At 48.8% G+C, this 24,760-nt stretch overlaps 11 protein-coding genes across 11 annotated transcripts; 6 read left to right on the top strand and 5 right to left on the bottom strand.

Moving 5' to 3' along the window:
* Nucleotides 1-272: 272 nt before the first annotated feature.
* B0J16DRAFT_357032 (uncharacterized protein) lies at nucleotides 273-1,688 on the top strand (the record flags this gene model as incomplete). Its single annotated transcript, XM_046129513.1, has 6 exons — nucleotides 273-336; nucleotides 436-602; nucleotides 653-689; nucleotides 738-1,170; nucleotides 1,268-1,293; nucleotides 1,342-1,688. The coding sequence occupies 6 exons, from the start codon at nucleotides 273-275 to the stop codon at nucleotides 1,686-1,688; spliced, it is 1,074 nt and encodes a 357-aa protein (XP_045981905.1).
* A 3,698-nt stretch (nucleotides 1,689-5,386) lies between these two features.
* B0J16DRAFT_357031 (uncharacterized protein) lies at nucleotides 5,387-7,435 on the top strand (the record flags this gene model as incomplete). Its single annotated transcript, XM_046129512.1, has 2 exons — nucleotides 5,387-7,196; nucleotides 7,332-7,435. 2 exons carry the CDS (start codon nucleotides 5,387-5,389, stop codon nucleotides 7,433-7,435), a joined length of 1,914 nt encoding a protein of 637 aa, XP_045981904.1.
* B0J16DRAFT_164465 (uncharacterized protein) lies at nucleotides 7,415-8,321 on the top strand. The gene has a single exon (XM_046122284.1). The coding sequence runs from the start codon at nucleotides 7,552-7,554 to the stop codon at nucleotides 8,110-8,112; it is 561 nt and encodes a 186-aa protein (XP_045981903.1). The 5' UTR covers nucleotides 7,415-7,551; the 3' UTR covers nucleotides 8,113-8,321.
* Nucleotides 8,322-9,381: 1,060 nt separating this feature from the next.
* On the bottom strand, nucleotides 9,382-10,960 carry B0J16DRAFT_164474 (uncharacterized protein). The gene has a single exon (XM_046122285.1). It carries the CDS (start codon nucleotides 10,845-10,847, stop codon nucleotides 9,753-9,755), a length of 1,095 nt encoding a protein of 364 aa, XP_045981902.1. The 5' UTR covers nucleotides 10,848-10,960; the 3' UTR covers nucleotides 9,382-9,752.
* Nucleotides 10,961-13,810: 2,850 nt separating this feature from the next.
* On the top strand, nucleotides 13,811-15,107 carry B0J16DRAFT_164447 (uncharacterized protein). The gene is made up of 2 exons (XM_046122282.1): nucleotides 13,811-14,684; nucleotides 14,737-15,107. The coding sequence occupies exons 1-2, from the start codon at nucleotides 14,141-14,143 to the stop codon at nucleotides 15,057-15,059; spliced, it is 867 nt and encodes a 288-aa protein (XP_045981901.1). The 5' UTR covers nucleotides 13,811-14,140; the 3' UTR covers nucleotides 15,060-15,107.
* On the bottom strand, nucleotides 15,030-15,754 carry B0J16DRAFT_164451 (uncharacterized protein). The gene has a single exon (XM_046122283.1). It carries the CDS (start codon nucleotides 15,669-15,671, stop codon nucleotides 15,156-15,158), a length of 516 nt encoding a protein of 171 aa, XP_045981900.1. The 5' UTR covers nucleotides 15,672-15,754; the 3' UTR covers nucleotides 15,030-15,155.
* Nucleotides 15,755-15,908: 154 nt separating this feature from the next.
* On the bottom strand, nucleotides 15,909-17,251 carry B0J16DRAFT_290043 (uncharacterized protein; the record flags this gene model as incomplete). The annotated part of the gene is made up of 2 exons (XM_046124234.1): nucleotides 15,909-16,871; nucleotides 17,157-17,251. 2 exons carry the CDS (start codon nucleotides 17,249-17,251, stop codon nucleotides 15,983-15,985), a joined length of 984 nt encoding a protein of 327 aa, XP_045981899.1. The 3' UTR covers nucleotides 15,909-15,982.
* Nucleotides 17,252-18,299: 1,048 nt separating this feature from the next.
* B0J16DRAFT_373910 (uncharacterized protein) lies at nucleotides 18,300-19,204 on the top strand (the record flags this gene model as incomplete). The annotated part of the gene is made up of 2 exons (XM_046130561.1): nucleotides 18,300-18,346; nucleotides 18,417-19,204. 2 exons carry the CDS (start codon nucleotides 18,300-18,302, stop codon nucleotides 18,934-18,936), a joined length of 567 nt encoding a protein of 188 aa, XP_045981898.1. The 3' UTR covers nucleotides 18,937-19,204.
* On the bottom strand, nucleotides 18,962-20,698 carry B0J16DRAFT_401825 (uncharacterized protein; the record flags this gene model as incomplete). Its single annotated transcript, XM_046132604.1, has 2 exons — nucleotides 18,962-19,789; nucleotides 19,840-20,698. 2 exons carry the CDS (start codon nucleotides 20,696-20,698, stop codon nucleotides 19,323-19,325), a joined length of 1,326 nt encoding a protein of 441 aa, XP_045981897.1. The 3' UTR covers nucleotides 18,962-19,322.
* Nucleotides 20,699-20,760: 62 nt separating this feature from the next.
* Nucleotides 20,761-22,656, bottom strand: B0J16DRAFT_416521 (uncharacterized protein). The gene is made up of 2 exons (XM_046133597.1): nucleotides 22,047-22,656; nucleotides 20,761-21,998 (listed from the first exon to the last, which is right to left on the bottom strand). Exons 1-2 carry the CDS (start codon nucleotides 22,622-22,624, stop codon nucleotides 21,254-21,256), a joined length of 1,323 nt encoding a protein of 440 aa, XP_045981896.1. The 5' UTR covers nucleotides 22,625-22,656; the 3' UTR covers nucleotides 20,761-21,253.
* Nucleotides 22,657-23,095: 439 nt separating this feature from the next.
* Nucleotides 23,096-24,749, top strand: B0J16DRAFT_357028 (major facilitator superfamily domain-containing protein; the record flags this gene model as incomplete). The annotated part of the gene is made up of 5 exons (XM_046129511.1): nucleotides 23,096-23,206; nucleotides 23,260-23,492; nucleotides 23,542-23,810; nucleotides 23,860-24,502; nucleotides 24,554-24,749. The coding sequence occupies 5 exons, from the start codon at nucleotides 23,096-23,098 to the stop codon at nucleotides 24,747-24,749; spliced, it is 1,452 nt and encodes a 483-aa protein (XP_045981895.1).
* Between the last annotated feature and the right edge of the window lie 11 nt (nucleotides 24,750-24,760).

Below are 24,760 nucleotides of genomic sequence, written 5' to 3'. Positions count from 1 at the left end.
TGGGACCATCGGATGCTGTGTCAGAATGTTACCTCGCAATTTTATTAGCAGCGATCCTTCGTTTTTGCCCAACCGCAGCAGACTCTCAAACAAGGGCGCTTTGCTTTTCCCTCTAACCGATCACAGTCAAATCGCATTTTCAAGCCGTGCCGATCATTTCTACAATGAGTCTTGATCGAAGACATTGCACAATCCCTTGCATAAAACATCATGAGACGACCACACAAATACTCCTATATCCGCCACTTTCAATACCATCGCGGCAGCTGATTATGAGCGACAAGGTTGGACGCTGTACTTTTGATGTGATGTCTGAGAAGCAAAGGGAGAACCTGAGTAGGCAGGCAAGATATGCCACATAATAAAGCCCCGAGCTGTCTGTCAATTGACCGCCACGTCAAATTATTATTCTCCGAATTTTCCGAAATGCTGTAGCCATGTATGTTGCCGACATTCTTGTGCCTGAAGAGTGCCATGCGCTGGTGGTGCTTGAGTTTTTATTTACTGTCCTTGCTACCATTTTTGTCATCTTGAGATTTATAACGAGGGTTTGCTTTGTGAGAAATGTCGGCGTTGATGATGGGTTTATTATTCTTGCGAATGTGGGTGTCTGGGAATCATCTTCGGATTTATGCTGACTTTCAATTTCGAGCTGGGTACTCTTGGCTTCTTGATTGCTGTTATGCAACGTGAGTCCTCACCCTTCTGATATTATAGTGTACTAATAAAATGAATAGAAGTTCGATTCGGTCTCGGTCTACCACCCAATCCAAAACTCCTCTCCCCGATTATTCAAGCGACGACAGCGAGCGTCATATCGTACACCATCTGCCATCTCGCTATCAAGCTCTCGATATCCTTCCAATGTTTCCGAATCTTTATAACACCGACCGCCCAACGACTCTTCATCAGTCTCATCATATTCTATGCCGTGTACGGGACGCTATGTCTTATGCTGACCGTCTTCACCTGTTATCCTGTCGCGAAGTACTGGGATGACTCAATACCGGGGAAATGTCTCGACAATAGGGCTTTGCGGTATGCGTTCGCTGGGATCAACATCATCAACGATATTACGCTGTTAGTGGCGCCGATGCCGTTCTTACGAAACTTGCAGATTGCGAAGAGGATTAAGTTCGTTCTCATGGGCGTCTTTGCAGCTGGTGCAGTGTGAGTGGTCCATCCGTTATCGTCAAGATAATATGCTGACAAGACGCAGTGCTTGTATCGTTGCTGTTATCAGATTGTACTCGCTCTGGGCGTACAGTTCAGTGTCTATGTCACAACGTCCAGGTAAGCATTACCCAATTTTGAAGCCATCCATACTAAAACTTTCTTAAGCCAAAGGCGTCGACATCGCGATATGGTCCGGTCTCGAATGCAACATCGCCATCATGTGCGCCTGCGTCCCCTCGCTCAAACCCCTATTCTCCCGAGCATTCCCCAGCTTGCTCGCGTCATTACAGTTATCCAAATCGGACCGTTCCAACAGTGTTCAGCCACCAGACAGTTCCCCTCTGCAGCCACAACATCCTCTTCAGGGCGTCGACCAGGGAATTACAGTGGAACAGTCTTTTGAGATGAGGACAACAGCAGCCAGTGACGATAACATGAGTGAGAAAAACTTAGTCACTGTGAACACGTCGCAGTATCGGACCAAAAGTATGACGCACCGAGAATTGGGTTGAGTTCGGGCCTCATGTGACGTAAGGAGATTTTTGGGTTCGGGCTCTTTTCATGATACCTCTTATAGGAGTAATCAAAACTTACACTTCCATTTTCTGGACTTTATTCCATTAAACTTAAAAGGTGAGGACACGACTCTCTGTCCGAGTCGCCCGTGTCGATGTCCGGTTTTACGCCGGTACCGTCGGCGTATTGTGGCTTCATATCCGGGGCTCCTGCTGACCGCCTCGCCAATGAAACGGCGCAAGGCGCCGGTTACCTAGAGGAATGAAGTATCCATGCCATCGTGGCTCATTATAATGACATCCTGCACCTCCACTTTGATAGAGCTCGCACTGCCTCTTCCAACCTTCTTTCTGATGTCAACCTTACCTCTAGAGCCGGTTTTGTCCAAGGATTAGGGTTGCTGAAACATTATAAATAGCATCCTTCCCAAGGGTCAACTGCAGGTTTTTACTACACCAAACACATCAAAACACAAGTTCAGCAGCACCTGAAAAAGGAGCCTCTTCGACTTACAACATGCGTGTCCCTGATACCCCTTCAACTCCAAGCAGCAGCAAGAGTCCCGCAATGGACGATCGGTCCTTTCTCGATCGGTTGGAAGACGAGCAACGCAGATCCTTTAACGAGATTCTTGATGCCAGGTTATATCCACACGGAGAGGACATGTCTTGGATGCTCGGATTTCCAGCACCGACAATAACAACGATCTGCAGGATCAGGAACCGACTGGAGCTAGACCTGGATGATATTGATGAATGTGCATTGGTGCTCAACGATCCCAGAGCTAGCGATGGGTTTCTGTTCACTCCTAAACTCTTCCAAGCTTTGGGGGATAACCCTCGTGCGGTATGGTACGGACGCCATACTCTCTTCATTGTCGGTGAACCAGGGTCCTACTCACTCTTGCACTGGGACAGAGCTTCCCCACACTACATCGCCCACTACGACCCCCTCCAAGACCGTGATGACTTCACATGCCCTCCTGGGGTTCAAAGCCTTGTGATGGCAACCTTCCATCTTGAGGGATGTCCCGACCTTCCGATCAGGCGCATGGTACGTTCTTACCCGTTCTTCTCTGTAGTTCTGTATGCTAACAGATAGTAGGAGTGTCCCAAATCGGGCAGGACATACACTGCCTTTCACTCGCTATGTTTCGCCCAGGCTCTGTTAATGGGCAAGCATATTCCCGCACGACCTCTCCCTAAGCCGTTTATACAGGTGATTCGGAACTTCCACCAGAATGCCGCGCCATCAACATCCAATGTTGTTCAGATGCGGCCTATCCGACGTTCGGCTCAAGGACCTCTTGAATGGTCGATGCCCGACGAAAAGGTCTCATCCACATCCTCTACAGAGCCCTGCCCAGTCCCGCCTTATCCATCAGATAGGGAAGAACAGGTTGTTGATTTTGTTCAGGGTAAAATGTCCACCAGTCCGATGCCTCGAGGCGATTCACCTTTTTTCTCCAGCTCTGGAACACTTCTCCTCCCGGCTCCCTTCGCGGGAGAGGAGGATGTTCGATTTCCCTACGGCTCTCTCCCCTTCCGTAGCGCTTCCACCGAGTCTGGCGCTGTACCTGTAACCATTCCTACTAAAGGTCCATCTGCAAAGGGCAAAGAACCTGCGACCTCTTCTACCAACAACTTATCGACAAAAAACAAGGAATTGGAAGCTGGTGCCACCAACTCTACATCAGCAAAAGGAAAGGAGCGTCAAGGCTCCTGGCAAGAGCGGTGGTGCGAGTTAGTGGATAATATCACCAACCTCGAAGCGCAGGAAAAGCTTGTCGTTCAGTTGCTCGCCGTGAAAGATCATCCGCCGCTGCTGGAGGAGGCATTCAACAAATTTGCAGCTTATGAAAACGATGCCCTGATAGCAAACGGAAAGGAACCTCGCTACCTATCGTTCAAGGAGTTCATGGTCGCGGGCGCGAATCAACACTTCAAACTCAAAGTGACAGAAGCGAAGTTAAAGGTGTCCAAGATGATTCTGGAGGTGACTGAAGCTGCTGCAAGCAAGGGCCAGTCAGCAGACCAAAGCCCTAAATTCCACGAGATGATGTCGATCTACGGAAAACGACGAGGCGCCTATTCGCCGTCATTGTTTGCGAAGATCCTACAGTACTATCAGAAATCCCTAGCTGGTATGAACAGTGGCCCATCAGCAAAGAGAAATGAACCTGCAACCTCTTCTACCGATAATGCATCAGCAAAAGAAAACGAATCTCAAGCTGGTGTGAACAACGGCCTATCAGTAAAGGGCAAGGAGCGTCAAGTCCGCTTGTACGAGGGGGTGGTGGCAGAATGGAGAAGTAAAGGGGTCGCTCTGATCAAAGCGAACTCCGAGTCCAAGGTTGGGTCAGTAGCTATCCTCATCGGTCGTTGCCGACTTGGTCGCAAAGATTTCGCTCTATCAAAACTCAAAAGTGAATTAGACTTTTACAAGCTCAACGCCAAGGAAATGATCAAGGCCTGTCGCCAGGCTGGCATCTTCATATCACCCACACTTATGGAGCGCATTCTCAACTGTAATTTCAGCGTCGAAGGTACGGAAACAGAGGACTTCATGAACGAATCCTGGGAACGTCGCGTGAGCCGCACACGCTTCTCGGAACTAAGACGACTAGAGGCGGAGCTGGCGGTTAACATTGAGGTCCAGGAGAAGCTCCTCAGTGAGTATAACGAGGCACTTGTGAAGATGGAGTTCTTGGACGATGCTCGGTCAGGTGCTCTCTCACTCCCTATTTCAGGAACTCTTATGAAGGAGCTGGAGAACCTCTTTGGGTCCAGAGAGTTTCTGTCGTATCTGAAGAATCATGACTCCCAGGGTCCCGCTGGGGAACGTGAGAGGCAAGGTTTTCCTCACTAAAGTTAGATCTGAGAAGCAGTATGGCTCCTCTTCCGATAGTTGCACGAGATCTAATTTTGCTCTGCCCTAGGTAGAGGTTTTTGACAGGAGATGAGATATCTTTCTTCACTTCCAGGCAATTTCGCTTCCTTCCATCAATATCAAAGCCACAGTCACTCGGTACTGACGATCGCTGCAACAATTTTCGTGGTTTTGTTGTGGTTGATGCTGGCGGAACGAAGAAAGAGAAAGCCAGAAGGAGGTGAGGAAAGATACTCCCAGGGCAGGGCAAAAAGTGAAAATGTCTTGTGTAACCATTGGAGTCGTAATGCTCGACAGTTCATGGACCGTCAACTCAAGCTCTGGACATCTGAGAAACTAGCCACTGAGAGCATTCCACATCGACCGACTTCGATACTTTATGTCAGTTCAGGCTGCATTCAATCGGCTCTATTTAGCATCTAAGGCCAAGTGGATAATTCTTCCGCCAACCAGTGGCCCGGCTTTCACATCTCAGCTCCCATTTAGTTTATCATTTAGTTTATCATATCAAAAGTTTGACTTGCACTGTGCCATTCCTGTGTAGCCTCCAGATGCTGACGTGATCTTTATCAACCTATGTTATTGCAGCGATCATAACTTTGCCTGAGCCATGCATACTGCGGGCGCCAATATTGAAACCCTTTTCACCTTTGGCTGCCAATATTGTTTAACCATGGGATGCCAACGTGACCCTGACCCTCCTATGGTTGCAAAGTGATCACGACTTTACCCGAGCCTTGCTTACTTCAGACGTAAAGCTTAAAATCCCTCGTATCCGCATGACTGTCCTCCATCAACGATCATCATGGATCCAACTGAAGCTTATCTCGAAGGTGAATTGCTTCTGGAGAAGCTCTGGCGCGAGCCTACTCCAGACAATTTACAGTGCTTGTCATGCCTAAAGTCATTCACTAGCGGCGCTCTGATGCGAACCTTTCGCATGGTAGCATTAGATCATGAACAAACGAGATACAGCAGCAAGGTACCTACCCGTCACGCCACAATACTCTTCTTCAATCGCCATTTCAGTTGTGTGGTAGACAACAAGATTAAGTTCTCTGCAGTAAGCCATGTTTGGGATCCAAGCATCTCCGTGGCCCAACAGCAGCGCAAGACTGTACCACAGACTGAAGAGGCCGCCCGCAAAATACTAGACATATCATTCAACATTTACAATGGTGTCGAGAGCTCTGGCGAAGAAGCTGGCGAAGTCTGGCTCGATTATTTGAGCGTACCTCAATGGTGCGACACTCTGCGAGATAACATCATTTCCATTATGCATGAACTCTTTTATGTCGCAGAAACCACCATTCTTCACTTGGGCGATATAAGCCCAGAGTCCATCCAGCATCTTTACTCTCAAAGCCGGACTGAAGAGCGACTGAACGCTGTTGTAAAGGTTTGCAACTCAAAATACTTCTCGCGCATCTGGACAGCAATGGAGCTTATCAGAAGTGGTCGCGTCAGAATGATGGTTGGCAACGGCAATTATCTGGCTGACAATGATGATGCAGCGTTTATAAACCGTCTTTATGCCGTTTGGGTCGAAGAAACCATACATCATGGATCTGTCCATGTCCTAGAGGGAAAGGTAGAGATGGGGAAGAATCGCGTCCCATGGAGCCTGGGTCTATCATCGTTGCGATTGGCCAAGTCTCTCAGAATGGTCAACTTCGCGATGGGCTCAGTCCTTCTTTGCAAGAGAGGGTGCAGAGACCGCATGGACTTCCTTCACGCTTTGAGAGGGATTGTTGTTCCAGTTGGACATTCGAGTGTGGGTGGCTCGGACTTTAAGACGGAATATTTTCGGCTTGCCTGGGAATGCTTGAAGCGGCATGACATGTCTCCCTTACTCATGACGCCTTATATGGGAGCAATTGAAGTTCGGGGGCCGGGTCATTGGTCTGAGTTTGCGAATTGCGATGTTTTCACTTGGCAACTCGAGCACGAGATTTCACCTCCAGCTTTTAGCGAAGAGCTTCGCTTCGACGCTACTAACCATCTCATCTCCTTGCCACTCGTGGAGATTGGGATGGTGTCGATCATCAGGCAACCAATACATGACTTGCACCCGGTTCACTTATCAAGATTCTCCAATACAGCCAAGCTTGTATTAGACATTGAAGGGCCAGACCTTCAAGGTTTTATCGCGGGTATGGAACGAACACACGGGTCAAGTCCGCCATTAATTATGGACCATTTAAAGGAGACAAACCAAACAGACCGTCTTCAGCAAGTTCTGGCAAATCTATACAACCAGGCCTATCGAACACGCTGGCCAATGGACGGTAAAGACGGCATCGAATGGCTTGCAGGAGCGTTGGACTTCTCCCAACCTCGGCCTGGGGCCGGTCAAAGTGTATTGGGTTTCAACATGGCCGGCGACGGAACTTCACATTGCCACCCATATGATTATACCTTTGGCATAACCTGTATAAGCTGTCATAGGACGTTCGCCTACAGAGCTGGTAGCTTTATCCTGCCAAGCGATATGCGAGGAGCAATGGCGTATCGTATTCCTAATCTGCAATATCACCTGACGCAGAAGAATGCAGTGGCGGTGCTCGTTCAAGGGGATCGGATCGTTGGGCGCATGATTTGGGCCAAGCCGGCTTGTGGGTGTGAGAGGACGGAAACTGTAACAGTGAAGATGCCAGAGCTTTTCCTTCCCAAGCGGTTCTCTATTAATGACTGACGGCATGATTCAGGTTTTTGGAAGTATTGTTCACAGAGTATGTCTGTTGGAATAGGCCCCTGTGGTGGAGTTTTCTTATTCTCGATAGTGTCTGGAACTATTGGACGTGGCGCTAATGGTTTGCTGGTCTGGAACTTCAGCTGGAAAATAATGGTCTAGTCCAGACCCTGGTGGAGATTAAATGATCGATGGGAGACTTGGTATAAAATGTTGCTTTGCTCCGATCGCACTGGTTGACTGTCGTGTTTCTAGTTCATCCTACACAAGATTCAAACATGGCGCCTCGGACTTTGAAGCATTTGTTGACTGTTGTCCTCGCCACGTCCAGCGTATACGCAGGTCTTTGTAAACCATCACCAGAAGCCTCCTCCATTGTCGCCTTCACTTCAGTTTCTTCTGGCGAGGGGGCATGGTCTAAAACCACACTGTCGACGGCTGAGACGTCAGTAGACATCTCAACCACCGTCTTTAAGACCCCACCAGCGACAGAAACAACCACGAGCACAGCTACCACAACCACCGAGCCCGAACCCGCCGGCTGCATTCCGTGTCAAGAGGCGATTTTGAAGGAAGACGCCCCTCTCAATTGCGGAAGGCGGGTTGAGCACTGGAATCTCCCGCGATCCGCAATCATCGATTCAGTGTCATTCACCTCCTTCAATGGCTTATGCGAAAGCCATTGCAGCAACGACTGTCGTTGCAAGGCCTTCACCAAGGATAGTGATGGATGTATTTTCTACTCTCAGGGTGAGTGGGAAATGCGACCAGAGGATTTCGACGGTGGCAATAACATCTATGACATGGCGAGTTGCTTCGAGTGTAATTATATGGGATGAGAGGCTGGGCGAAAGAATTGTGTACTTGCCATCTCGTTAGGACACGGGGGACCAAACTTCAGCGGAGGAACAACTGGGACCACTCAATAGAGGTTTTGTCGTTACATTGGTACATATCTCCGGTGCATACATGGATTGCAAACCGACGTCCCTTCAACCAATGTGTGGTGCCATTCCAAGTCGCCGGCCGTATTTGATGCCAATATATGCCAAAAATACAGTGACATCTTCCACATACGACCATACCTACCAGAGAACTCGGGATCCCGTCCGCTCTCCCATAGATAAGCTGGTAAGGGGCGGATTAGTAGTTGGGTCGGTGACGACCAGCGAATCCCCGCTGTTGTATGTTTTTGCCCTTTGCAGCAAGACTAGTATCTTTGCGTTGGTCGTTAACGTCGCGCGTCGCGGCAATTAATGGGCAAGAATGTCCGTCACGTAGTCGTCGTTTGTTCAAAGAACAGAGGTGATTCCTCTAGTTTTGAGGTGGATGGGCGTGGCCAAGGTCGCGGTGGAGAAGCTTTGCATGGTGCAGAAAGGGAAAAGACGCGTGGTAAAAGCCGAGCCAATTCGCGTGAAAAAAGAAGGGGCTCAATAGAGAGCATTCAAAGCGTCAGTCGAAGACACTCGCGTCAGAATGGAAGGTCAGTCATGTTCAGATGGATCCCTTCTGTGGTAAAAATGTATGAATGGGAGGTAAAATTAGGGTCCATAGTCATAGAATGCGCAAGGCGGGAGGAAAATGGTCGTCAAGAAAGTATTATTTTACAATCCAACAGTGATTCTGCGGTGCGTCGCTACGGGTGTATGCGAAGAGCATTCAAGAAGACGACACAGGGATTGTCATTTCGGGAGCAGAAGCGAAAAGGAGCTGAGGAAGCGCCTCAAGAGAACTAGTTGGGAAACTGGTACAGTGTATTGTATTGTGTAGATCATCGCTTGCAGGACAATAAAAAAGGGTATATACAAAAATAGCCCAAGAAACGGACGGCAAGATGCGACATGGATTGCAAGAGTATGGTGCGTGTATCGACGTCAGCAATAACAGACGACAGAATAGACGGAGTCATCTGAGGTGGTGGACATGAGAAGGGTGGGCTTCAGCTTTCGCCGAGTCCAGGGTTCCAATCCAAATCTTCTACGACGGCGCCTGGGCAGATAGTCGGAGAACATGCACAACGTTCTCGGACACCTATCAGGCATGGCGACAAGGTAAGAGCGTCCGCAGCCCGGCACTTGAGTGTCGAGTGCCAGGCCGGCATGGACCGACCATCTTTGAAGGCGATCACGAGACGGGGGCCCCCGAGACAGGCAGTGCTGTAATTTGAACGGCGTTGTAGAATTCAGGGCCAGACAAGTCAAGCGACAGTCAAGGCGACGTCGGGCAGCGGCATCTGGTGGGCTCTGAACGGGATTGCTGACAATAGACCGCGATAAAGCAATCGCAGCTCAGCATAGGTCTGGCTCATGAACGGAGCAGCGGCGGCGACGGTCGCATGTCAGGTCGCGAGGGACTATGTTGCTTGGGAGCAAGACAAGCCGTCATGCCTGCCAACACCAGGCGCGCATCGACTCTCGGTCGTAGTAACCCTCCATGACTTGGGGATGCAGTGATGGCGAACTCCAGTGAGATCTTATGCTCAGCCTGTGAGGCGCGAGACGATATCGTCGTACACATCGCTGCGAACCTTGTCAAGAAAGTCTCTTGCCACACCATTCTCGTCGCGATGTTCCTGAATAGAGTCGACCTTGGCGTCAAGATCCTCAAGATCATCTCTTAACTCCACCAGCCTCGTATCGTATCCTTCCATCACGTCGGTGGTCTGCTTGTCTTGACCTTGAAGGTGCTCAACGTCTGTCTTCAGCGCGTCTAGGTTTTGATGGAAGGCTGCAACTTGTTGACGGATCTGTGCAAGTTCGTCTCGAAGGGTATTGTTCTCTTTCTTCAAGTCGGCGAGCTCGTGTTGTATTGTTTGGTCGCGTTCGCTTCGTGCTTTCAGCTCGGCCCAGATTTGGGAGATGGCATCGCTTTGCTTGCCTTCGCTATCGACACGGCGACGTTTTCTCTCGTTGATTGGGGGAGGCGGCGGCGGGGATTCGGTCTCATCGTAGGAAGGGGGCGCATCTTGGGTTGGTGGCAGGAGGTCAACGATCTTGGCTCCTGTACCATGGTACATGCTTGCGAGATCATGTTGGTCGCGGAAGGGCGTTAGACCACCCCGTTTCACTGCGTCGTTGATGGATTCAAATTGTTCATTCGATAGCTTCTTGTCGCCTATATACACTATGAAAACAGTCGCATCGGCAAGCATGCGAACAGCGTCGAGGACTTTGCCAGATTGCGCTTTCGACGGTGCGAGTGGATCCTTTGCAGCGACAGGAGCCAGGATCTGGGCAGTCTGATCGACTCGAAATGCTAGGCGAGTGACTCCTCCTTTGAACTTGTCTTTCGCTGCGTTGGGGACCGTCTTGGGAGAGGTAAACTCGAAAGACGTGATGGAAGAGGGTTGGATAGAAATCGTCACGGCCGAGACACCATCCACACCCTTCAGATTGATGGGAAATCGTATTTCGAAAACAGCGCTCGAGCCGCTTAACCGAGTTCGAAAGGTAATGCTGTCCACCTTCGGATCGGGTTTCGCAAGATGGTGCGTAACGCCATCGCATTCCCACTCAACGACAGCAGGCGCGGTTTCGTCGATGTCAAGACATGGTGAGGGTGTTGAAGAAGACATTCCTATAATTGATCATGAGAAGCAACGATCACGGTACGTACCTGCAGAGTCTCAACGAACAAACAGATCCAGTTTCGCCAACAGGCAATCAGCTCTTCCCCAGCAAAGCTGCGAGACAGAACCGATCCCTTCTGCAGAACCCGGTCCTTCCAGCAAAGGATGTCAACGACACTCGTTCGATGGGTAGGAGTCGGCAATTATAACGCCTGCAGCGACGAGGTGCCAGATGTTTGCGCGTGAGATCTGGTGTTGCCGACCACGACACGAGCAAAGAGCGAAAGCCTCGGTCGACAGGCGATCTTCAAAGTCCCCAGCACGCTGCGAAACTAAGCAAATCCCTTCTGCAGTCCCCGGTTGTTCCAGCAAAGGAGGCTGCACGCGCTCGTTTGAAGGGTACAAGTCGGAATTTTATAACGGTCTGCAGCGCGAGTTACCTGCTCTTTGAAGGTGTGTGGAAGTCGCAAGAATTGACCTATTGATCCCCAGCACGCTGCGAGATAAACGGGTCGCTTCTTTTGATGCGGCGTTGTGGTGGTGATGGAGCGATTGTGGTGATGATGCAAGGTTTGGAGAGCTGGATTGATCGTGAAGGGGGGGATATGTGGGTCTCGTCACGTGAGTTGTGCTTTCAGGTTACGGTACCAGCAATCCAGACACAAGAAATGGTAGTGAATTGTCTAGAAATGGGGAGAAAAGCAGTAATTTATATGAAGTAAGAACTTTCGATTCAGCTAGATATTTAGATATCGTTATAATTGAACAGGATTCTGGTGATACTGTATTGTTACGTTTTCTTGCTGACGCTCTGCGTCTGCGATTCAGTGGAGAGGCTGGTAGTGGCCTGTGCGCTTCCTTGCGGAAGACACGTTAATCCGATCCCGCTCGTTTTCATCCATCCCAGCTCGATGAGTTACCCTGCACCACATGTCAAGATCTTGTTATTGCGATGAGTATCTCAGGGTTGTCTTGATTAAGTTGGAGCTGCTTGTACATATTGGACTTACTTTATTAGTGATACTGCCGATGTACCGAAACCTTTCATCTCTGTTGCTGGGCTCATAACGTTCAATTGATTGCCAGTCACTTGTTGTCATTGAAACCACAGTGAAAACTGGTGCACATAGTTGATGTAAATTTCCGAAGTCCACCACCCACTGAACCAATTAAGGTGAATAAGGGCTAGGATATTATAAAAGTGAAAAGAGAAGCAGTTATGTGCTTGTAATACTTCCTTCTTTTGCATTGTCTTATCAGATGTGCAGATGTAGAGACTCAGAAAGACGTGAGCACTCACACTAACACGCGCTGATAACAATCACGCGTAAAGTGGTTCAAGTACTGAGTCAGCACGACAAATACACAAAAATGCCAGTATCATTGGAGACATTTTTAATGACCGTTTTCACTACAACATCATCGCAATAAACAGGTCACTAGATATTAACAAACCCATTTCCCAGTGGTCAGTGGTCTGCAGGTTGACTGGTGTATATGCACAGTGAATGGTAGGAATTAGTACACCAGCACTGCGAATTATCAATGGAGTAGTCAAGAGGACTCGAGTGCCATGGCTAACGAATTCGGCTAGACAGACAGGGTAGTTGCTTTAGTTAGTGGCTAACATGTTGTTACTGGGGTTGCGTATTAGATCCATTTGGCTGCATAGCCTGAAGCGCTGCTACGACGACTGCATGGTTCAAGCATGTAGACGAGCCTATCTGCGAATGAAGTCTTTGTGTTATAGCATGTCGGCTGTTTGGCCAAAGACTGACATCTTGTGATGTGGACTCCATGCGAGCGTTAGCTTACTCAGATCAAACACGAGGCAAAGTAGTGATGTATCAAAATGGATGACTTGCCCGCTCTAAGCAACGTCTCTAACATCCTACAAATCACTCCGCAATTGCGAAGTACAGGACTTTGGAAGCAGCCATCTCACCCGTACAATGGTAGATCTCTCATCAGCGTGACCGCGTCCAAAGGTCTAATGTCGTCGTAGACTTGTTCAGCTGACCCTAAACTTATCCATAACAGCAGCACTACTTGGCGTGTGAAAGTATCTATCATAGGTCCTTTGTATTATCTTCAAGAAGAGTCAACATAAGTCCGAAACTCCGTTTCATCAGTCAAAGTCCGAAGTTCCTTCTGGTAGATTTTGATGCCGAAGGTGAGTAGACTGGGGGACTAAATCGACATTGCTGACCATGACGTCAATTCATATGGCTTTAACAAACACAAATTGTGATTTACGAGTGTCGATGCTTGGACCTTCATAACAGGTATCATGACCGGCCTGGCCGTCTCTAGCGCCGTCTAGTGTCCTGTCAGCCCTGTGATCGGCTAGTTCCTAAATGAGTGAAGTCCTACTCAGCCCCAATGACCCCAATGACCCCGTATAAGCCAATTGATGAAGTTGACGAGCTCGGGTATTATCTAAGGCGGACGAACTAATTGATTGTGAGACAAATTTGAAAGAGCACTGACCTCTCATGTCAACCCAAGCAACAACTCATAAATAAGCGCTGCCGTGAGAGTCTTTTAGGCCGACATGTGGTTTCCTAATAGTACCAATGCTCGAATCATACACCCATACCACTCTTGGGAACTCCTTGTCTGTGGAGTGCCAAGAAACATAAACAATGAGCGCTACGGGTCATCCAACAGTTGATAGATCTTTTGAAACAGACAATGTTCGCTTACCTCAATCATTCCGAATGCGGACAAGGTAAGCCATCGTCTATTCATAGCCAAGACTCTTAAAAAAAGGGAACATGCCGATAAACCGTAAAAGCCGCGTAACGTTGCGAATAAGGCCGGAAAACGGCATCGCCAAGTGGATCTGTAGCGAGATTGACGACTGTGGAGTCTCTGAGGCTTAGCCCCCCAAATTGTTCCAGACCATAGACCCCTATATTTATTACGGTTGAGCCACTGACGCACCATCGCCTCTACGGTGCAGCCAATGGTTTTCGGACTCGGACCTTTCTTTTCTTCTAGAAGGACTTTGTCGCTTACGACTTAGTGCCGAATCCGAGAAATGGATGGCCTGTTCGTATCCTAATATCGCGGGAAATTTAACGACACAGCCAATGCCATGTTGTGAAATTTGGAATTGTCATTTTATGTAGCTTATGCAACGTGATGCATCGTATAATAGTCCTCGTACTGCACCTAATATCCCCAGATATTAAGTATGACAGGATCCCCTGATTAAAACTTCCATTTGCTATACCCACCTCTCAGTGACTTACTCTCTTTTGCAAATCGTTTCTTTTCTTGTTGTTCTCTTCATCATGGCGAATGAACGTCCCCTACCCAAGATTGCAATCTTGGAGAACAGGCCTCTCACGAAACTACTCCCTTACGGCTCTCTCATCCTCGTATGCAGCATCATAGGCATAGTCCTACTCGCCAACGTCCTCGAGCGATGGGTTCTTCCACGTGTACACAGAAGAGTCTACGCAGGACTCGAAGAACGCAAAGATGAACGACGACGACGCTCCTTCGTATACTTCCACGTCGGCACATTTATACTTGCATGCTTGTTGATCTCGATGTCGTATCCTCTTTTCTATCTCCTCATCGGCAATGCTCATTTCAACACGCCGTTGAGCAGCGGTGGTAAAGCCACCGTGGGAGACTTTCTATTTGTGGCAGCGGAGGTTTACTGCGCGTATTATCTCTTTGAGATGTCATTTCGCACAAAGTTCGCCAGCTATATCAGCATTGCCCATCATACTGGTCTGCTTGTCATTACACAGACAGCAATCAGTCTTTTCGCGGAGCTGCACAAGCACCCTGAAGCTTCGTTGGAGTTTTATATGTGCATGATATGGGGTCAGTATGTCCGAATCCGTATCACATCTCATACTAACATATCTTCTACTAGGTTGTTTCGATGTGATTGTCGAACTACCCATCTTCATTACTATGATCATCTGGCGAGTAAAGCGCGAAGACTCTGCCTTATTATCTCGACTTGCTTTCGGATGCTGCATCTGGGCGGTGACGGCAGCCGGCACCGAGACGATTGTGACAATATATCTGCTCCATAGCTCCTGGTTCAAATGGGGTATCGAGTGGAAAGTTGCCACGCCCCTTATCTTCGCGCTGTGGATTACCACGCAATTATATGGTGCGACGCGACTCTATGCGATGGGCCGTGCGGAAAGTCGCAAAGGCAAAGTTATATCGGATAGTCACTCAGCGTGAGATGTGTATACGATACAAGGAGTTTAGTGAAGCGTTCTGTTAGCATTTCAAAATAATTAATATGACCCTAACCAGGAGACTCGTGATGTATTTGCACTACCTCCTGTCAGTGGTTCTAGTACTAATAAGAGCTTTCTTGTTCTCCAAGGCGCGAAAGACCATGGCAGTAATGTTCGCCGTCGCTTTACTATCCACAAACTCCAAAACGTGCTCGACCTCCGTCCCACTCTTACCCATTGTCATAAGAAACATATACTCCCCCTTCAGCTCCCACTGTTGAATATCCCCGTCTCTCAGGTGTTCATGAAAATGCGTTTCAGATTTGGCCCAGAAAAGGACCTGTCTCAACGACAGACTCGGCCAAGACTTGACGATCGTAACAGGGAATGTAGACATTACTTCCTTAATGGCGCTGATACGGGAGATACAGGCGTCTCGATCGAGTGTTGGTAAACTCGCAGAAGCTGGAGCCATTTCGAGGGTGAAATCATCGCTGAGAAGGGCTGCGTAAGCCTCAGTGTCCAGTGATGTGTAGACGCCTAGGTATGCTGACGCCGTTGCCAATAGAGTTGACGTGGTTGGTGTAAGGTCGACTTGTGGGGCTGAAGACATGGCTGACGGATACCGTTCAAAGTAGAATAACACGTGGGCTATACAAGAGTTCTAGATCATAACTCGCGACGGGTCTTACCCGCAATATTTATATCTAATTTATCTTAACAAATTAACATTGAGCCGTTATATATCTCGGGGATATAATACAAACGCCGGCTGGGCGCGGCTGAAAACCTTGCTGCTGCACTCCTCGGCATTCTCACGGACGAAAATGTCCGAACATTGGATTGATTGATACTATTGAACCTGCATTTGCTATCTGCTTGCCACACAGAAAAATGCTTGATAAGATGAACTATACTTGAAACTCATATAATGATCAATTCGATAATCTCCTTGTCGCAAAGCTTTGGTCCCGTAATAGGAGGTTCCGCCCTGCCCTCTCCCTCATTCCATGGCCTGACACTCTCCGTGAACCCAATTCTCGTCAAATGATAATTCTTATCCAGAGTACAGATCAAACAAGCTCCAGGATATGGCTCCTCACCACGGGGTCTGACCTCTGATAGCATAACGACTTTAACATCAATGCCTTCACGCACCGGTTCTTGTGTAGCTTGGCTCTCATCCAACCAGACAAGATCGGATGTCTCCCCCCCTTCCATCATCAAGAAAGCACACCTTTCCTTTGGAGGAGCAACGGTGTAACTGCCAGATAAAAGTGGCCGAGTACTGTTACTAAAGTCGTAACCACAGTTTGGAAAGACTGTTCCGCGAGCGAGTTTTGCTTTGATCTGGAGGTAGCCACTGTTACAGCGCCCAAAGAACGTCCCATCTGGCACAGAGGCTTTCCATGCAATGGGTTCTGCTACAACATCCTCGTCGGATGTACCAACGAGGCTGTAGCTTGTATAGTTGATAGCTGAATCCTGACTGGCCCATGACCAGGATGGTGCACGATATTTGGCAGCCTTCTGGCCAGGCCCGCCGCGTTTCCAACAGAAACTTTTGACAAGTTCATCATCATATTCACCCCAATGGCCGACCATATAGCCCATCGGTTCGATATCATCGAGTGCCCTAGCTACACCGCCAATGGCGACGAGCTTGTCCTCGGCATAAGTCAAGGAGCGATGCGGGTAGTCTCCACCTACTATATGAACGTACCAGTTGTAAAGCATCTGCTTCAACTCCTTCTTTTTCGTTTCGTCGTCCTTTGCGGATTTGATGCGGTGAGCTATCTTCGGGATGGTAGAGCTCCGACCTATCCATAGGAGTTTGTCTTCACTTTCTTGGATTCCATGGTAGCACTCCCAGTAAAGTTGATCAGAAGCGTAGTGGATGATGCGAGGCGAGAGGATACGTTCTTGCATTGTCCAGCCTCGGTCTCTCAGTGCGCAATGACTTAGAAGATCGCCCATATCTCGAATGTTGGTGACTGGCTCATCAATCCTCGTCCTTTGATCGGGGAAAAGGTAGAGTACGCTCTCGTCGCCTGTAGAAAGCGTATTGCAGATCTTGATACTCTCCTCTTCATTAAACATTGATTGCGATCTCTCGTTATGAAGTCCAGCCTTGGCGTCCTGGCTTGAATCTGCGGAGATAGTGACAATGGCGTTTTGGTAAATGGACGCCATTTTGACGGCTTCTTTCGACCAGTCATCCTTGTCATCCTGAACAATGCAAAGACTATCGATCCAGATCCAGCGGAAACCAAGGTCCCAAGCCACGTTGAACGCGTCAGACAAAGTCTTGGGAAGTTCCTTGGTATAGAATTCATCTTGGCGCAGATTGAGATTCTTGGTGGTTGTTTGCCAAACTGCGTCGAGGCCGCCCCATCTGTAACTCAATGCAACGTAAGGAGTGTACCCGGCCGAGCCTTCTACCAATCTCAACTTGTCCGTATCGATGATCTCGACAAGCCTACCGGCGCGGTCTTGATTCGAAATCTCCGCCAGAGTCCTTTTCTTGTAGAGAAACTTGACGTTTTCGCAAAGATCAAGTCTCTGGAGTTCGAGACTGGTATCTGAGTATGGTGAAGCGGTATCTGCGAGGTCCTTCTCAAGCTTTTGGTCAACGGCATGCGAACAACTCTCGAAGCAATCTAGGCTAAGAAGGCATTCCTTCAACCACTTTAAAGCCTGTGTTGTTGACTCCGGACTCGAGTTGTTCTCGGGAACCAGGCGTGCTGTCTCTGCGCCCAACTCTCGCGCGGGATCTCCATCAAGTACTCTCATCAACAACCAAGAGTATCTCTGTCCTTGGTTTGGCGTTGGTGATGACACATCCGAGACTACTATAGTCAAGCCCTGTTTAAGATGAGGGTGTTGACCATAGAAGACGCGAGCTTGCTGGCTAGCAAGATATCCCTCATTCTCTTCAGGATACTTCAGCTGGCTGTCGCCTGAGCATATCCGTTCAATAGCTTGGTGGCATAGCTGACACGATGGTGCAGAAACGTGAAGTTGGAGGATGTTGGAGTGTAAGGCGAAACCCTGGTCAGAAACAAGGTCCTCAATGCTAAGCTTGATACAGACGTCGCAGACCCGTGACGCCATAATGGAAGGTCAATTGGTGTTGTAGGCTTGACATTCAGGAATGCAGAAGGAAAAGCGAGATATATATGTGATTACTGATATGTAAATTCTCAATGTTTCCAGCTCATGCCGTATAGGTAGTAAGCAGATGCCTGGTGGGCTTTTCCCACTTCCGCAAGACTCGGTGGCGGAGTTGTGGGCTTGGAACAAGCCGTTGTGAAAACGCCGACGCTAGTGTTCAATTATGGGGCACAACTCCCTCCAGTGGATTGTACCTGGCGCTAATTAAGGCAACTGATCTACTCCGCTATCCGGAAGAGATCGATATCGAACAGGTTTGCCGCCGGGGCACACAGCCTGTACCGTCGCAGGTACCTGTTCATCAGATCTTGAAGGAACGGTACCACAAGGGCGAGGAAGAGAAGGCTACAAAGAGGCAGGAGTGGAATGGCGAGAGTATCCGAGAAATCGTCTCTCGCGTCGACGCTCCCAATAACGAAGACGGCACAGACAAGAACCAAAAGGAAGCCCAGATTCGTCTCACCCCAGCCCGTGTCTTAACATATCTCAACGATGCAATGAACCTCGAGAAAGAGAATCTAGCCTTCCCCTACTTGAGCATGAACTGGATTGCTTGGCAAGTCCTCATGCCCCACAAGACAATCGGCGACACAATGACGTCTTCCCATTTCTACGCAGGAAACGTTCCTGATTCGAAGGGCTTTGTTTGTCGGCCAAATTCTGATTCAGGTCCCGATTCAGTTCCCGAGCGTGAACACACTTGAGTGGCTTGCTACGCCCTTTGAACTGACGGCTCCGTTCCAAGACTATGAAATTAAGCACCTGGATCACCAGCTCGGACGTGATTACGATGTGGAGAAGGATGACGACGAGGAGACGGATGGCGACGAGGAGACTGATGGAGATGAAGAGACGGATGAAGATGAGGAGACGGACAAGGATAAGCTTGCCAGGTTCCAGGCAGTGCTCCTGAACGGCCCAGGCGGCGTGATAACGCCATCGGCGGAAACATGGGATTCGCCGAATGTGCCCTCATTCTCATCCCATTGATGAGACATTCTTATTTAAAGAGTAATTTAGCTTTCTGATAGTACCAAACCTCCGCATACAGTGATCTTCAAGACCTTCTAACCCTTACACACTCTATACACTACCTATCTCTAGGATCGACAAAGAAATCACTGTTCGGTACAGTACACACCTCAACCCACTTCTCTTCAAGCGCAGCAATACCACCAGCAGTGATCATTCGACCAGAATCCCACATGACATAACCCCATTCTCGAAACGAACGTGGTATCCATTGCCCGAAGCGATTACTGCTTGTTCCTTTCCAGATAGTCACCCAGGCCAACGGAGGACTGTCTTCGCTGTCACCCGTGAATGGAATTGGCGCTCTCTCAACTTCAGCTCTGTCGCGGGCCGAAAATACACGGCCGCGTCGTCGAGCTTGACATTGCCTCGACACCGCGTCTTCGACCCATGGATCCCACGCTTCTTGAATGTGGTGCGCGACGAGGTTTTCTATCGTCTTATGATCCGCGGCGTTGAACATGTTGAGGAGAACGGTTAGGCCAAGAGAACCAAGTCCTGTCTTGTAAACCTGGGGATATCGAGCTTTTAAGCAGTCAGTCTGGGATATCAACAAGTGAGGCGAGGGTACCCACCTGACATTCCCGTAACAATGAGCATTCTTGGGGATAGATGACTGTCTATTGTCGCAGCGCCCCACCGCGTATCTTCCAGTACTCTGTGATATTTGTCATTGACGAAGTCGTAGACGCACAAGACCTCCTCTGTCTCCCAGGGCTCGTATATGCCAAGGAACCATTTCAGTTTCTCATCTGCTGATACATAGGGCTGTATAGTCTGCATATGACGACAATTGACATTAAAGACTTTGCAAAACAGCTGGTATCTGTAGAAGCCGCGGAGGATACGCTTCATTTCGGTATGGCTAAGGCCGTCCGATAGAGACAAGCCCTCGAAATGACCCTGAGTCCATTCCATGAATCGGAAAACCAACGGCATCACTACAGTACAGTGGAAGGTAACTATGGAAACGATGTCTGTTTTGTTGGGTAAGACAGAGCTGGGTCCGATTGGTGATAAGACGCGTGAGTGATAGCTGCTGATGAATTGGCGCATGTCCTCCAAAGAGCGGTGATATTCGTCCAAAGTATAGTGTTGCCGGGATACGACTGTGTTGGCCGGGTGCACAGTGGCCAAGTGCACAGTAAGGGCATCGACAATTGTATTTCCGAGCTCTAGCTCTAAGCAGTGATACAGCCATTTCTCTGGCGCGACAGCATAATCTCTGTAGAAGATGGGCGACGCCCGTATGAGAGCTGAGAGATCGGCGATGGTATATACCGAGGAAAGGATTGGTCGTCTGACATCGTATGGGAGCTCTTCGAGACGCAAAGTCTTGAGGGTCTCCTTGGGAAGAGGTTCAGAGCCTGAGGATAAGCTATTAGCAACAGTCAGCAAAGGAGTACTCGGAGGGGAGTTACGGGTTGTGTCCATCATGAGAATGTTCGCGTTTCTGGAAAGTAGATAGTTAAGGAGAAGAGGGAAAAAAGAAGAGGAAAGAAAAGAAAAAGTGATAAATTTAAAAAGACTATCTATTGCAAAGCTTAGGGCTGCGCTTTTTGAGCTGCCGTATGTGGCTGTATTTGACTGGCCTTAGAGTTTAGAAATACAACTAAACAGTGAGTAATTGGTTGATTCAACACAGACCATCAGCTTCCTCTCCAAATAAGGTTACAGTTTGTAATCTTGAAGGTCCCTTTTGTTAGCTAAGCACAGAAGAATCCTCCTCTTGGGTTTAGGACGACAAATAAAGTAGCCTAATAGCTGGTCTAAGCTCGCATAAGGTGACCAAACCTTTCGTCTCTTATGCTCCCCGTGGTCAATCATTCTGACACCCTGACGGTACGGCTCTGAGAATTTGTCATCTCGAAAAACCTTGATTGTACGCTCGCTCATTAGTTTATGTGCAGATCTTGGTATGGCCACCTTGAAGCTTGAACCATAGGCAGGCTTCGTTGCGAAAGTGTATTTCAGATGATACCCGATATCCTAGGATTCAGGCTCTGGAGGGGGTGGTGACTGGGGACTGTAAATGGGACTCCGAGGACTATAGGGAGTACCGAAATCACTTGAAGGATGATACGGACGCGGATACTCAACCCACCAAACAATCTCACACCCTTCCAGAATCCAAAAGCCATTCTTGTCTCGATTTTCCAAGTGAAATGGTGGATCAGGATAACTGTTTTTATATGGTGGCTTGATCGAGTGAAGGTTCCCATCCAAGCTGTCCCAAACCTGGCTATATGTCTTTCGTTCCCAGCCTGCCCGGGAGAAAGTGGTGATATGTTGAAAAATGGCCGGTGGGAATGCAAAAGCACATTCGTCCAGGGGTTTGGGCCGTGTTTTGACGAATTCACGAAGTCTCTGGAGTAAGAAGGTGTACGTGATGTACCGCGAGAAGGCTTGATCTGGAAGTTCCTTTTCGAATGAGATATACAGTCTTCTCAGGCATGGGAACTGCTGGGGCGAAATGGCTTCGGTAAGGATAGTGAGATGGTCTAGGTCCAAGAGAAACGGATTTCTCAGGTCGGGTGCATTAGGTGAACTGGGGATAAAATCTTGTCTCTCAAGACTTTCGGGTGATAACTTCTGGAAGGACCATCTGATCTCAAGGGAAGTGATCGAAGCGAGTCTTTGAGGTAGGAGAAGTCGATTTATGTGAGATATAATTGCTTCTCCAGACATTGCGATTGTGTTGGTGGAGTATAGAACGTCTATAGTTTCCGCATAGCTACTTGAGTCAGCACATCAGAGGGAATCAAAATCGTTTGAGCCTTACTTTTGACGACAAGAGAGAAGCCAACCCATGATTCCCATATACCGTCGCAATGGACCGGCGCTATTACAGGCATCAGTCCATGGACCGTAGTGGTTTGCTCCACTGGTCATTGGAGTCGGAGCTCGGTATGGCGTTACCCGTCGTTGGCAGAAGCTGCCATCCCATCTCCATTCTTGAGCATCCCTCGACTTATACTTAGCCCTGTGCGCTCTTTTGAACGATACACCGATATGAAGACGTCGATCTCCAAAGGCAAGCCGCAGAATGTCGCGTCTGATGTTCGCTGGGACCTTGAACCATGGCGACGTTTGGTACAGAGCCATAGGCTTCTGCCCCGGAGCTTCTTCTACATCGTGGAATCCAGACGGAGTGAGAGCGCGTGGTCGTGGACTCGACAAGACGGGAATGTCTTGGACATTGTCTCTCCAGTTGGGCAACGAGTCATCTACGGGATCTGGTAACAGACAGCCTGGCGAGGACGGCAGACTGGGGGGGCTGTCGTCTGTCAAAATTTCATTATAGAAGCAGCAGCCTCCCGTGAAAAGTGAATTTGAGCTTGGAAAGGAAGGTGATTGCATGTTTGTTGCTGCAGTGTGTAACGAACGAGGATGAAATTGTGAGTCAACATGAATATCCCGAACCATTTTCTGGACCGTGCGACGCCCATGCGAGTCATTGGCCACGTGATGGTCATCCTTGCTCTGTCTGCAACCAACTGCACGATATTGTCTCAACAACCGCAGGCTCCATGTAAAGCTTCATGTACAACAGCGCCCTATGTCATAATTCATGACAAAAGATCATCCGATCTCGGGGATTCGGTGGAAACCCCGCGTTAGGGCAATTGCCGGAAGGCGTTCCGGCAAAGATCGACAGCCCCAGTCAATGCGCTGCGAACGCTACAAGCCGTGATCTGCCACTATTTGCGTTAGTGTATAAATGTCTGTCTACCTACTTAAAGATTGACGGCACCTCGATGTCGGTCTGAATGTTTTTCCTCTAATTCTCTTCAGTTTATTCGAGGTCTCCGATTGTCCGGACTCAGCAACATGTCGGCCCAAAATTCCCCAACGCCCAGTATGAAGAATGGCGACGAGCCGATGGGAGGGGAAGGTCATGTTTTTATCCCGCCAGACATAGATAATCGGATCAAACGAAAGGTAAGTTTCACCAATCCCAATTTTGAGGCATCTTTTGCTAACTGTCAGCCCAGCTCGACCGTCGCGTTTTGCCCATCGTCTGCTGTCTTTACGTCCTCTCATACTTGGACCGCGGTAACATAGGGAATGCCAAGACTGCTGGCGCCCAAGATTCACTGGGTCTCAGCTCCTCTCAGTGGGCCTGGGTTCTGAACTCTTTCTACATCGCGTACATTTTGTTTGAATGGACGACAATGTTTTGGAAGATCTTCCCAGCGCATATTTATGTGTCAGGTCTGTGTATTTGGTGAGTTTGGCGTACGGATCTGTTAGTTTCATCGCTAATGTGGTTCAAGCTGGGGAACAGCTGCAATGTGTTCAGGTGCAGCCAATAATATGGCGGAATTGGTGGTTACCCGCGTGTTTCTGGGAATTTTCGAAGCCACATTTGGTGCTGGAGCTCCCTACTTCTTATCGTGCATCTACAAGAGAAGTGAGTTGGGGCTTCGAATGTCTATTTTACTGGGCATGTCGCCACTAGCAAACACTTTCGCCTCGAGTTTGGCATACGGCATCACTCATATCACTGGATCTTTGGAGCCATGGCGATGGCTATTCATCATTGGTAAGAGCAACTCTTTGTGTTTTGATCGCCAGGCTGACCGTTTCTTCAGAGGGTGCACCGACAATTCTTTTTGCGCCAGTAGTCTACTTCTTCCTCATCGACTCGCCATCAACAGCCAAATTTCTTACCGAAGATGAACGAAAGCTCGCCGTTCAACGATTGCAACTCCAGGACAACACGGCAAAAGAATCCGTAAGCTGGAAACAGATTTTGGCTGGAATGATCGATTACAAGAACTATATGCACGCTATCATTCACTTCTGTTGCAACTTCTCTTTCGCAGCGCTATCGAACTTTCTTCCTACCATCGTTAACCATATGGGCTACGATTCTGTGACAGCACAAGGTCTTACCGCCCCCGCTTACTTCGCTGCGTTTCTGCTATGTATAGCTGCTGCGTTCGTCTCGGACAAGTACGGATGCCGTGGGTTCATTGTTGCGGGTTTTGGTGCGTTGGGTGCTGTTGGATATGGTCTTCTTGCTGGCGTGCAAGATATCGAAAAGACGGGACCGAGATATGCTGGGGTATGGCTGGCGGCTTGTGGAATCTTTCCTGCCCTGGCTATGAATATTACTTGGCTTTTGAATAACCAGGGAGGAGACTCGAAGAAGGGAGCTGGGCTTGCTATTTCGCTAATTATTGGACAATGTTCATCTTTGATCAGCAGCACGGTGTTTCCAAAAGAAGATGCGTAAGTCTAAGTTTTCTGCCGCCGTCGCTACTCCAGCTAACGTCATTCCAGTCCGTTCTTTACTACAGGTTGTGCAATCGGCTGTGGCATGAGTGGAAGCATCGTTGTGCTGTCTCTGATCATGCATTTTCTGCTGGACAGAGAGAATAAGCGCAGGGATAGGGTGTATGGTCCTGTTGATCCCAATGCTGAGATTGATGTTTCGGAGCAGGGCGATTATAATCGGCAGTTCCGATACATGACGTAGAGGCCATCAAT

This window comes from Fusarium flagelliforme, assembly GCF_020744385.1.
Source record: "Fusarium flagelliforme strain FIESC 12 MPI-CAGE-AA-0113 chromosome Unknown B0J16scaffold_5, whole genome shotgun sequence".
Lineage (NCBI taxonomy): Eukaryota > Fungi > Ascomycota > Sordariomycetes > Hypocreales > Nectriaceae > Fusarium > Fusarium flagelliforme.
This window is presented reverse-complemented; position numbering and strand designations above follow the sequence as displayed.

What these genes read in the sequence shown, in the direction of transcription:
- B0J16DRAFT_164465 (XM_046122284.1), top strand. Translation starts at nt 7,552, where the DNA reads ATGGCGCCTCGGACTTTGAAGCATTTGTTGACTGTTGTCCTCGCCACG.
- B0J16DRAFT_164474 (XM_046122285.1), bottom strand. Translation starts at nt 10,847, where the DNA reads ATGTCTTCTTCAACACCCTCACCATGTCTTGACATCGACGAAACCGCG.
- B0J16DRAFT_164447 (XM_046122282.1), top strand. Translation starts at nt 14,141, where the DNA reads ATGGCGAATGAACGTCCCCTACCCAAGATTGCAATCTTGGAGAACAGG. An exon ending in TTATATGTGCATGATATGGG is followed by an intron (nt 14,685 to 14,736) that starts GTCAGTATGTCC and finishes ATCTTCTACTAG; the next exon opens with GTTGTTTCGATGTGATTGTC.
- B0J16DRAFT_164451 (XM_046122283.1), bottom strand. Translation starts at nt 15,671, where the DNA reads ATGTCTTCAGCCCCACAAGTCGACCTTACACCAACCACGTCAACTCTA.
- B0J16DRAFT_416521 (XM_046133597.1), bottom strand. Translation starts at nt 22,624, where the DNA reads ATGCAATCACCTTCCTTTCCAAGCTCAAATTCACTTTTCACGGGAGGC. An exon ending in CTTCTCTCTTGTCGTCAAAA is followed by an intron (nt 21,999 to 22,046) that starts GTAAGGCTCAAA and finishes TGACTCAAGTAG; the next exon opens with CTATGCGGAAACTATAGACG.